General features: G+C 46.8%; 1 protein-coding gene across 1 annotated transcript in view; it reads left to right on the forward strand.

Moving 5' to 3' along the window:
- The window catches only part of COL9A3 (collagen type IX alpha 3 chain), an 83,106-nt gene that overhangs the window by 8,516 nt on the left and 61,862 nt on the right, over positions 1-12,728 (forward strand). The window contains exons 2-3 of the mRNA XM_066624726.1: positions 9,970-10,118; positions 11,253-11,266. Coding sequence (XP_066480823.1) covers positions 9,970-10,118; positions 11,253-11,266 — 163 coding nt within the window. The remainder of the gene's footprint in view (positions 1-9,969; positions 10,119-11,252; positions 11,267-12,728) is intronic.

Below are 12,728 nucleotides of genomic sequence, written 5' to 3' on the forward strand. Positions count from 1 at the left end.
AAAGAATGGTAAGTGTAGGGAGGAAGGATGGGATGGGGGGTTGGCAGATGTGGCACAGGAGGGATTGGACTCTGTCATACATCAGTGACATCGTTAGGAACACACCTAAGGGCTTAGAATTTTATGTGGACGGGAGGAGAGAATGCTCTCAAAACACATAGACGAACAAGCCTTGCTGAGGGAGAATCAGCATGGCTTCTGTAAGGGTAAGTCTTGCCTCACAAACCTTATAGAATTCTTTGAAAAGGTCAACAGGCATGTGGATGTGGGAGAACCCGTGGACATCATATATCTGGACTTTCAGAAGGCATTCGACACGGTCCCTCACCAAAGGCTACTGAAAAAACTCCACAGTCAGGGAATTAGAGGGCAGGTCCTCTCCTGGATTGAGACCTGGTTGAAGACCGGGAAACAGAGAGTGTGTGTCAATGGGCAGTTTTCACAATGGAGAGAGGTGAAAAGCGGTGTGCCCCAAGGATCTGTCCTAGGACCGGTGCTTTTCAACCTCTTCATAAATGACTTGGAGACAGGGTTGAGCAGTGAGGTGGCTAAGTTTGCAGATGACACCAAAATTGAGTGTTGGGAGAGTTAGGACAGACAAAATAAAATATTTCTTTACTCAGCGTGTGGTTGGTCTGTGGACCTCCTTGCCACAGGATGTGGTGATGGTATCTGGCCTGGATGCCTTTAAAAGGGGATTGGACAAGTTTCTAGAGGAAAAATCCATTACGGGTTACAAGCCATGATGTGCAACCTCCTGATTTTAGAAATGGGGTATGTATCAGAATGCCAAATGCAAGGGAGGGCACCAGGATGCAGGTCTCTTGTTATCTGGTGTGCTCCCTGGGGCATTTGGTGGGCCGCTGTGAGATACAGGAAGCTGGACTAGATGGGCCTATGGCCTGATCCAGTGGGGCTGTTCTTATGTTTTCTTTCTGCATGTAGGGGAGGGAGGATTTTTTTTACCTCAATTCTGAACCTGAGTGGAGAGGGGTTGCCCTGTTACCACTGCAAATGTAGTGTAATATGGTCATAAGAAGAGCCCTGTTGGATCAGTTCACAGGCCCATCTAGTCCAGCTTTCTGTATCTCACACTGGCCCACCAGATGTCTCAGTGAGCACACAAGACAACATAAGAACAGCCCCACTGGATCAGGCCATAGGCCCATCTAGTCCAGCTTCCTGTATCTCACAGCGGCCCACCAAATGCCCCAGGGAGCACACCAGATAACAAGAGTCCTGCATCCTGGTGCCCTCCCTTGAATCTGACATAGCCATAGCCCAACAAGATACTTGCATCCTATACTCCCTTGCATCTGAGATTCAGTCTACTTCAGAGCCAGGAGGTTGCATTTACCCACCATGGCTTGTAACCTGTGATGGACTTTTCCTCCAGAAATTTGTCCAATCCCCCTTTTACAGTAACCCAACCAGATGCAATAACCACATCCTGTGGCAAGGAGTTTCACAGATTAATTACTTGCTGGGTAAAGAAATAATTTCTCTTTTGAAAACATACTTCTATAGAATAGTGAAACCCACATGTAACCTGGCAGGGATCTGGCGTGCAAAGAAATACCACTTATCCAGGAGACCAGCAAGTAAGCATTAAGGCTAAACTTTAGTATCCAGAGACTGGTTACCCATTCTCTTGAAAGGAAGGGATGTTCCATCTTTCATGGATGGTCTGTCAAGGTCTCTTTCCCTTACCTGCTGAGGATAGGAAGGGGGCAGCTGGGAAGATACCACCTTGTTGGTGACCTAAGATATACCTTTTGTCCGCACTGACTGTCCTTCAGCACAGACTGAGTGCTTCATTATTTGCTCAGGTATTTTAATCAGTATGTCTTTGGTATACCGTCAGTTTTTAAGATCTGAAAGATTTTTTAGTCCAATTGTTCTACCCATTTTGAACAGTTGTATCTGTTCTTGTGTTCACGCTTTTTATCCTTGTTTTGCCTTTGTTCTTAGCTTATGGTTGTTCTGTTATGCCTGTTTTAATTTGTCAACTGCCTCAATCAACCTTTGGAGAGGTAGGATGTTAATTGATTACGTATAAATAGGAAACCATTTCCTTCTTCAAAGCTTGGATTTCAGGGTATCTTTTCTGACTGATTCCCTCCACTCCCCTTAGAGCACAAGGAGACGTAACTGGGCGGCAGCAAGAGATATGCAAAGATACAGGCGGCATTATCCGGTAATGATCTGACCATTTGTTGCATTTTCTCTCCTTTTGTCTATTAAACTCAAGGATTGCAAGCTGATGGTGGGGTATGTGGAACTCCCATCCACACGTATACTGTACTACCAGGCAAACTAAGACTGATTTTCTTCTGCAACACTTGCATCTTATAAACTAGGCCAGCGATTTTCAACCTTTGTCCATTTCACGGCACACTGATCAGGCACTAAAATTGTCAAGACACACCATCGGTTTTTTGACGATTGACAGTGCCTACCATGCTGCTGGTAGGGGGCTCACATCTCCCAATGGCCCTACTAAGAATTGATCCTCCCCAAACTCCCGCAACGGACCATTCGCAGCACACCAATGTGCTGTGGCACAGGAGTTGAAAATCACTGCACTAGAGCAAAAGCACTAAACCAAAGAGAAGGTGTCAAGGAATGACATGGATGCATCCCACTTGAAGTTGGAACACAACTTGCTTGTGGGTCTTAACCCACCTGTTGAGCACCAATGAGATGACTTCTTGCTCTGTGACTCTCTGTAATAACTGACTTAAAATAAATATCCAGTTCACTGATGCTTCTCTCTGTCCCGTAGGGTTTGGAAGAAACAGACACTGAAGCCAGAGAGGAGGAAATGTGGAATTTGAGCTTTTACAAAAATGAGATTCGTTTTTTGCCTCGAGGTATGATGGCTTCTGTTGTTTTTGCTTTCAAAGAGAAGAGGCACTCTGCCTTTTAGACGTTTATGAATTCTACCTTGGCATATGCCAGGATTTCTCATTGCTCTGTCTTTGTGCCATTCCTGTGTAAGAACAAACCAGAGTTGGTTGGCAGCCTGTCCTTTGCCAGGTCCGCAGTGACCCGTAGCAGACTCTGAGCAGTGGGAATCTGCAAGATTATCTGAAGGTGACTAGAGTGACGTGAGCTCCATACCCGACAAGCTTCTGACTGAGCTGGGTGCCAGATCTTGAAAGGGGCTTTCATAATGCTTTTAATAGATATCTCTATGCCGCTCTTTTTAGTTTCTTGAAGAACAATATTTTGTTCTTAGTTGTATTTGGAGCAATGAAAAGTTTATCTCTTGTGTTGTATGAAATAAATGTGTCCCCTCCCAATAAGGAATATACAACAGCATACATAGGTGTGTGTGTTTAATCCCTACGACAGATTGGCTCAAATCCCCTTTTTAGGATTGTTTAGATTACCAGTGTTCAGCATTTCTCTTCTCATGGCATGCTTTGCCAAATTCCCAGTCCAAGCTTAACCTAAAAAAAGTCTCCTTTAGCTAATTAGCTCCCCCAGCTTGACCACAGCTAGATCTAACAGTCTGCAGAAACTGCCACTGTATTCAAGCACCAGCAAAAAAAATAGTAGCTTGCCTGTGGGGCTGCAGGGTTCCCCCTCCCAGTTCTCCTCCCAGGCAGCAGTTTTTCTAGGTATAGCAGCACCACCTCAGTTTCCCACCTTTTGTATTGGCAACCTTCAGTCTCGAAAGACTATGGTATCGCGCTCTGAAAGGTGGTTCTGGCACAGCGTCTAGTGTGGCTGAAAAGGCCAATCCGGGAGTGACAATCCCTTCCACACCGGGAGCAAGTGCAGTCTGTCCCTGGTCTGTCTCCCTGGCTATGGGCCTTCCTTCTTTGCCTCTTAGCCTCAGACTGTTGGCAAAGTGTCTCTTCAAACTGGGAAAGGCCATGCTGCACAGCCTGCCTCCAAGCGGGCCGCTCAGAGGCCAGGGTTTCCCACTTGTTGAGGTCCATCCCTAAGGCCTTCAGATCCCTCTTGCAGATGTCCTTGTATCGCAGCTGTGGTCTACCTGTAGGGCGCTTTCCTTGCACAAGTTCTCCATAGAGGAGATCCTTTGGGATCCGGCCATCATCCATTCTCACGACATGACCAAGCCAACGCAGGCGTCTCTGTTTCAGCAGTGAATACATGCTAGGGATTCCAGCACGTTCCAGGACTGTGTTGTTTGGAACTTTGTCCTGCCAGGTGATGCCGAGGATGCGTCGGAGGCAGCGCATGTGGAAAGCACTCAGTTTCCTCTCCTGTTGTGAGCGAAGAGTCCATGACTCGCTGCAGTACAGAAGTGTACTCAGGACGCAAGCTCTGTAGACCTGGATCTTGGTATGTTCCGTCAGCTTCTTGTTGGACCAGACTCTCTTTGTGAGTCTGGAAAACGTGGTAGCTGCTTTACCGATGCGCTTGTTTAGCTCGGTATCGAGAGAATGAGTGTCGGAGATCGTTGAGCCAAGGTACACAAAGTCATGGACAACCTCCAGTTCATGCGCAGAGATTGTAATGCAGGGAGGTGAGTCCACATCCTGAACCATGACCTGTGTTTTCTTCAGGCTGATTGTCAGTCCAAAATCTTGGCAGGCCTTGCTAAAACGATCCATGAGCTGCTGGAGATCTTTGGCAGAGTGGGTAGTGACAGCTGCATCGTCGGCAAAGAGAAAGTCACGCAGACATTTCAGCTGGACTTTGGATTTTGCTCTCAGTCTGGAGAGGTTGAAGAGCTTTCCGTCTGATCTGGTCCGGAGATAGATGCCTTCTGTTGCAGTTCCAGAGGCCTGCTTCAGCAGGACAGCGAAGAAAATCCCAAACAAGGTTGGTGCAAGAACACAGCCCTGCTTCACTCCGCTTCGGATGTCAAAAGGGTCTGATGTGGAGCCATCGAAGACAACAGTGCCCTTCATGTCCTTGTGGAAAGATCTGATGATGCTGAGGAGCCTGGGTGGACATCCAATCTTGGGGAGAATCTTGAAGAGGCCGTCTCTGCTGACCAGGTCGAAAGCCTTTGTGAGATCTATGAAGGCTATAAAGAGTGGCTGTCGTTGTTCCCTGCATTTCTCCTGCAGTTGTCTAAGGGAGAATACCATATCAGTGGTGGACCTGTTGGCTCGGAATCCACACTGCGATTCTGGATAGACGCTCTCTGCAAGTACCTGGAGCCTCTTTAGTACAACTCGGGCAAACAGCTTTCCTACAACGCTAAGGAGAGAGATGCCGTGGTAGTTGTTGCAGTCACCCCTGTCACCTTTGTTCTTGTACAGCGTGATGATGTTTGCATCCCTCATGTCTTGAGGTACTCCACCTTCTCTCCAGCAGAGACAGAGGATTTCATGCAGCTCAGTGACGATGATCTCTTTGCAGCATTTTAGGACTTCAGCAGGGATGCTGTCTTTTCCAGGTGCCTTGCCAAAGGCAAGGGAGTCCAGGGTCACGTGAAGTTCTTCTAGGGTTGGTTCACTGTCAAGCTCTTCCAGCACAGGCATTGTACCAGTGTTCAGCATTTCTCTTCTCATGGCATGCTTTGCCAAATTCCCAGTCCAAGCTTAACCTAAAAAAAGTCTCCTTTAGCTAATTAGCTCCCCCAGCTTGACCACAGCTAGATATAACAGTCTGCAGAAACTACCACTGTATTCAAGCACCAGCAAAAAAAATAGTAGCTTGCCTGTGGGGCTGCAGGGTTCCCCCTCCCAGTTCTCCTCCCAGGCAGCAGTTTTTCTAGGTATAGCAGCACCACCTCAGTTTCCCACCACTCAGCAGTCTATTTGGTTAGTCCGTTAGCTAGTCCGTAGTCAGCGTGCTAGTTCATTGTCTGTCCACCAGTCCACATGCCTGTTCATTAATCCATTAGCCAGTCTGTTAGTTCATTGGTCAGCCAGTCAGTTAGCCAGGAAGTCAGTCTGATAAACTAGCAAGTCTCCTCCTCCACTCTGTCTCCAACTACAACCCACAGACTCTTCCTGCATCTGGTGCTGCTTATATCCCTGAAGACCTCATTGCCTCTAGTGGCTGGAGCTGTGCAGCAAACCCTCTACTGAAAGCCCAGGTCTTAACCGTGCATTCCCCAGATTCACCAGAGCAAATGGCCACTGCAGACACCACATCATATCTCCTTGCCATATCTTTCGCGATTCCAATACCCAGCACACTATGGTCTTTGTCTCTTGTGATGTCACTTCCAGCTTCCAGGGGACTCATCGAAGTTCTGTGGTTCTGTTTCTGGGGCAACTGTCTGTAGTAACGTATTGTCTGTCTCTCTTCCTCCACTGGCAGAGGAAGAGGGAACTGGTGGAGCCGGCACAGGAAGATGGGCAATTTGTTGCTGCAGTCAGTTGCTCTAGAAATGGAGCTGCACAACCTGGAAAGATTTTCAGCAATTTTCAACCATTATTCTCCTACCCGTAGACCTTGCAGCACACTAATGTGCTGTGGCACATTAGTTGAAAATCATGGGCTTAGATATTTGAACCAAGTAAAAAAAAATGTGCACTAACTACCACACCATGTGGGTTCCCCATATTGCTTGTTTTAGAAAACTCTTTTCCCAGTGAAACAGTTATATGCAATAAATAACTATTGAGGCTGCCCCTGGAAGCTACAGCTAGCACAAAATGCTGTGACTAGACTGTTCTCTGGGCCACTGTTTTAGTGCATGTGACTCTTTTACACCAACTGCGCTGAGTGCCAAGCTAGTTCCAGGTGTAATTTGAAGTGCCAGTGGTAACCTTTCAAGTCATAAGTGACTTGGGACCAGCTTCCCTAAAGAAGCATTGCTAAGACAACAAATTGCATGGTGTGCTTGCAGATTCCTTGCAAACTGAGTCTGGGTTGTGAGCCGATAAATACTATGTTCAGGCTGTCCCACCTGTTCAAAGTGAAATAACTGAAGGTGGCTTGATGGGCAGTTCTCACTCTAGTGGGGTTTACAAGACACCACTGTCTGCTCAGTCAGGCTCCTGAAATCAGGAGGAAGGGCCACAGTGTTTGCACAGTTGGGGAGAATTCAAAGTAAGCCAGTGACTCGGGGGCTACTTGAGTGAGCAACAATGAGGGAATCAAGCTGCTCAGGATAGATAAGCTAAGCTAAGGTTTGTGTTGGTGTGTGCCCACCCGGTATCTTGCTGGGTGCTGTATCCAGGAATCATGCGCTCTACCCATTTGGTTTACATTTCTGATTTTGGCTGCCAGGAATAAGAGGTTTAGAATTTATATGTGAACAGTTTTTTGCTTGGGGGGAATTGGGGTAGGGATCTGTGCATACTTACAGCACAGTCCTAAGCATGTCTACTCCCAGGTATGTCTCTATAGTAGTGGCTCTCACACTTTTAGCAGCGAGACCCACTTTTTAGAATGAGAATCTGTCAGGACCCACTGGAAGTGATGTCTTACCGGAAGTGACATCATTAAACAGGAAGAGTTTTAACAATCCTAGGCTGCAGTCCTACCCAGGAGTAAGTCCCATTTACTATCATATACACAATAGCCTGTTAGAAGAACAGATCTGTAACATTTCCTCAAATGCAGTCACATACCATGGTAGCATCAAGTGTAATGTATTAAAAATAAAATATTGAAATGAACGAGGACCCACCTGAAATTGGCTCGCAACCCACCTAGTGGGGACCCACCCACAGTTTGAGAAACACTGCTCTATAGAATTGCAGCCTTAGTGCCCATTCTGTTATCCCCCGAAGAGCTTGCCATCTCAAAGCATATCCTACTGTTTTACCTTTCCCTCTTGCTTCCGAATTGGAGATGTGCCTGGACCATTTTTTCCTCCTGTTCTTATAGGTCTCTATATCGATGAACTCCTTGACGCTTGGCAGAATGACTATGGAACTCTGGAACAAAATCATTCATACATTCAGTGGTAAGTGAGCTCTCTTGTGAAATGATTGTAATGATCCATGGAAAGGTGCTCTTGGCTACTCTTCCTATTTGGATCACCCCATACATTCCCTTTCTCTTAGAGCTTTGCTAAAACCCAAGGCAGAACATATTTTGAGGGCATGTGCATTCTAGCATGCTTTATTGGGCTGGACCTGCATTGAAACATAAGGGTATCTAAGCTGCAAGGTTCTTTATTAGCCAGATGCAGCATGTATTGGGCAAGCTGATAAGTTCCTGAAATGCCCCAGTAACGGAAGTGTTAAGATGGGTTACCAGGGAAGCCCATCTTGTGTCTTTTGGACATGTACCTGCTTCTGTAAGCACACATTTCCTCCTCCTGCACCTCCCTACCATCCCAGACTTACTTCAGAACCCTTCAAGTTTCTGAACTCTGTCCCACATCTTGGACTGGTGTTTGCTGACTTCCTTTAACCTGCAAACATCATGTTCCAAGTTTTGGAATAAACTAGCACATTTCTACCTTCTCCGAGTTCTTGAGAGAACAAGGCATAAATCTTAATGTCCTGTTTTCAGAAGTTTCCAGTAATCATGGGATGCCCTGACTATGTTTACCGAAACTGAGATTTCGGTGCAATGTAGCCCTCGTGGCTTTGCAACCTGTGGCAGAAAGTGAGAAGTATATGTTTACATATATCAGTGGTCTTAAACCTTTTTTGTACCACAGCCCCAATAAATAAAGTATGAGACTGGGGACACACTGCTGATCCCCCAGAACCCTGTTTGCCCACCGCCACCCACTCCCTGCCCCCATTACACCCTCTGAGCACTATTCTTTGTAATTGAATATTCTTATGTGAGAGAGCAGAAAAGGTTACCAAGAAGCCTGGCACTAATTAAAGCTATTTTAGCAGAACTGCCAAGAACCTGAGCGAGACTTGCACATTCTCCTGGTACCTGAAGGGGTACACCAGATGCAGCCCTCTGTACCTGGTGGTGCATTAGTCCAGTGGTTTTTTTATTCCCATAAGTTGCCATGACCCTCAACTGAGGCTTCTTGACCCCATTGCCATCCTGACCCCAAGGTTGAAGTATTTAATTATCTTTTCTAAATCAGCGCTAGCTTTGAATCAAAAGAATAGTTTGGGTTCTGTTTTATTAAGTAGCTAGAATTTTCAGCGTGTTCTGAGACTAAACTCTTCGGATTTTGTTTTCTAAATGTGGTGCTGGTATTTTGCACAAAGGAATTTAACACACAGTGCCTTACTTTGTTTGGAAACATGTCCCCCTTTCAGGTTGTTTCCTTTGCGTGAACAGGGAATGAACTGGCGTGCAAAGCTTCTCACGTGCAGGGAAATCCAGGTGGGATTCTCGCTTTTGGAAATCAACTTTAAATTGCTTCCATTCCGTATTTTTAAACTTCACTGTCCTTTTCTTACCCCTTTGTGAAACTCAAGTACTATCATTGACTGTAGTAGTTCCAGTGTGATGTGCCTGTCTGGGCTTGCATTCCCATAAGAAGAACTGCTCGTGTTCCATCCCAGTCTCCCCACACTCACTCACACACACACACTCTGCCTACAGGCACCTCCTTGTTTCACATAGTGGGTCATATGTAACTTCTGGGGTGATTTCCATTGGGAGGAGGGATTGGTGGGGTGTGAGGGAGTTTAGTTTAAATTAGGAGTGGTCAAATGGCGGCCTGGGGGCTGGATCTGGCATCCCTGTGGATCTGTCTGTCCAGTGAGCGAACCTTTTGGTTCCACGCAGTCGCCATGCAATGTCCTTCCTGTTCAGAGGACAGGGACACCGTGGGCAGTTGTGTCTGCCCAGATGTCTTGTGTGGCGTTCTGGGACACTGGGTAGATGACACGACTGCCCAGAGCGTCCCTGTCCTCTGAATACGGAAGGCATCACATGGAGGCTGTGCGGTATGCTGTCTGGATGAGGACCGCATTCCGGATCACTGCGCTCCACAGTTTGAGCAGCTCTGCCTTAAATTAAAAATCAGCACTTCCTTCAGCCACAGTTGTGCTGAAGATGGTATTTGTGGCTATCCTATCTTCTGTGTGATCTGTATGCCTGATCTTTTTCTGTCTCGCAGTAAGCCTTATGGCTTTGTTTGTGTTGGCATTTCAGGCCTTCAGAAAATCAAAGGAAGTTATGAATCGGTTCATCCGGGTTTATAAACTTATGCTGGGGTTTTATGGCATCGACCTTATAAACAAGGAAACCGGAGAACTGAGAAGAGCAGAGAACTGGCGGGAGAGATTCCATAACCTCAATCTGTGAGTTTCAGAGCTGCTTGTGTATCGCTCGCCACCTCCATACCTTAACTCAGTGGCTTGCACTGGGCTGTCTTGGAGGCTATGGTCTTCGGAGGAGAACTGTGATGACTGTGCTGACTTCACATGTCTTCAGCCCACAACAGCAGCAGGCTTTGTGTTGAACTTGCTCAATAAGAGTCTGTATGTACAGAGATTTTCAATGTTTTTCTTCTTCTGGCACACTGACTTGTGTGGGCTTTGCCTCTTGTGATGTCAGTTCTGACTTCTGGGAAACTCATTCAAATTCCATGGCGGAGAAAGAGGAAGGCAATTTGTTACTAGAGATGCTCTAAATACAGAGCCACAGAATCCTGAAGAAATTTTCAGTGATTTTCAATGACTGTATTCCACTGGTTGAAAATTGCTTTTCTAGTAGTTGGAACTAGCCTGGAATTGCTTTGACTCCCGGCACTGCCCCTGCTATAGATTCACAGGTTCAGCGTTTCTCAGATTCCTTTCATAATAGGAATTTTCAGTTGGTAACTGCCCAAGTAGTTGGGAGGTTGCTAGGGTGAGGACAATTTAAAAAAAAAATGGCAAAGATTAGGATTTCTATGTGAATGCTAAACAAGAATAGGAGTTAACAGGACAGAGCAAAAGGGCTGAAATCTGTATGGAGTACCGATATCTCATTGGATTCACACAGCTCTTTGTTGCAAAACAACTGGGATGCAAGTGCTACCCCAGGTATAGGCAGGCATGCTTTCTCCCCTCCCCCACATTTTGTGCCACCTGGGCAGTGCTAAAGCAGCCCACCTACTCTCCCAAATGCGGACTTTCTAAGTCTCAAATAGATCCCTGTAGAACGTAACCGTTAATTAGAAATCATGCAGGTTCTCTAACACTGAGGTCTAGAAATTTGATGCATTTTTGTAAACTGAATTCAGGTTCTCAGTTGGGAACCTCTGCATACACATTTGCACTCCAGATCTACGCCCTTCCAGAAACTGCCTGATTCATAGGAAGTTTGGCTTGCAGTGTAGTGCTGCTTGGAGTTGACTTTATCTAATTCTTCTCTTTTTCCCAGATATACCCATAACAATTTACGAATCACTCGTATCTTGAAATGCTTGGGAGAGCTGGGATATGAACACTATCAGGTGCACCTGGTGAAGTTTTTCCTGACGGAGACCCTGGTCCATCAGACTCTCCCACGGGTGCGGGAAAGTGCCTTGGACTACTTTATGTTCACTGTCCGAAACAAGCAGAAGCGGCGGGAGCTGATATATTTTGCATGGCAGCACTTCGATCAGAAACAGGAGTTTGTCTGGGGGCCCCGTAAGAAACTCCTGAAATTCAAGCCTCGCTCCCCCGAGTTTCAGTCCAACCTGAAGTTGGAGGAAGAGCAGGAGGCCACCACAGAGGGCGTTGGAGACGCTGAAGGCAAGAGTCAGACCAAGCCACCAAATGAGACATGCGTTGTTGGGCATGCTGGCAATAGCACAGAATCCCAGGTGAAGCCTCTCTCTGAGCTGGAGGCTTCAGAGAAGATGAGTGAGCCCCGTCCTGCCTCAGCAGCAGAAGAGGAGGCAAAGGGGTGCTGTGGCAGTGTATATACTCCAGTTTCGTTTCTGGAGTTGGAAAGCGAGGGTCTTGCAGGCGAGTCTGAGAGCAGCAGGGGTGGAGCGGATGGTGAAAGTCTCAAAGAATCCAAGAAGAGGAAGCTTGAAATGAACAAGCTCAGTGAGGAAAGGGCTACATCGTCAAAAAGTCCCACCGACATTGAGAGCATCTCTTGTAACCTTGAAGAGGTTGTGATTGATAAGGAAGGCCCAAACTGCCACCCAGAGGCAGAGGAGGCCTCTGAACCATTGGCTCCTGAGGGAGGAGACACGAAAGGTGTGAAGGATGCTGAGTTGGTCAATGCAAAGGTAAAAAGGCGGAAAGTTGATGAGATTGCTTCCAAAGACTGTGCCTCAGAAAAGACTGGAAAAGCTGGGGCTGAGGTCACTTCCTTCCAAGGCCGCGTAACAAATTGCACCGTTCCCAGCATCGAGAGGGCCTATGGAGTCTGCCAAGAGGAAGTGAAGGCAATTGACACTTCTGTGGAAGTTCCGGCTGACTGCAGAACTTTAGGTGTGCGTTTATCACTTAGTTCTGGGAATACTGTGGAGCCTGACGCACCATCAGATGTTTCGGTGCCAGACAAAGTTGATGGGCAAGGAATTGCCTCCTCGGCGGAAGGCGAGGGATTGCAGCCCTATGAAGGCCTTAAAGCCAGCAAAAAAGAGGAGGGTGGTGGCACAGGACAGGTAGAAGGAGATGAGGATGCAGCAGGAGAGAGGAAAAGGCCCACACAAAAGCCAGAAGTCAAGGAGTTGCATCCCAAGCAGGATTAGGTGATTTGGCCAGTTTCAAAGGCAAGTACTGGGACACAGCTTTTCACAAGCAATTCAGATCACCTCCAGTCCACTGCCTGTGTGTGTGTTTTTATACACCTGTTTTGTACACAAACAATCTAAGTGGATTTGCTTAACTGGGGAGAGTCTTCAGAATGGAAAGTTGGGGTCTTGCACGGTTGTTCGGTGTTCTGAAGGAAGGAATTTTTAAAAAAGAAATCTGTTGCAGGCA

This window comes from Tiliqua scincoides, chromosome 4 (genome assembly GCF_035046505.1).
Source record: "Tiliqua scincoides isolate rTilSci1 chromosome 4, rTilSci1.hap2, whole genome shotgun sequence".
In the NCBI taxonomy this organism is placed as follows: Eukaryota; Metazoa; Chordata; class Lepidosauria; order Squamata; family Scincidae; genus Tiliqua; species Tiliqua scincoides.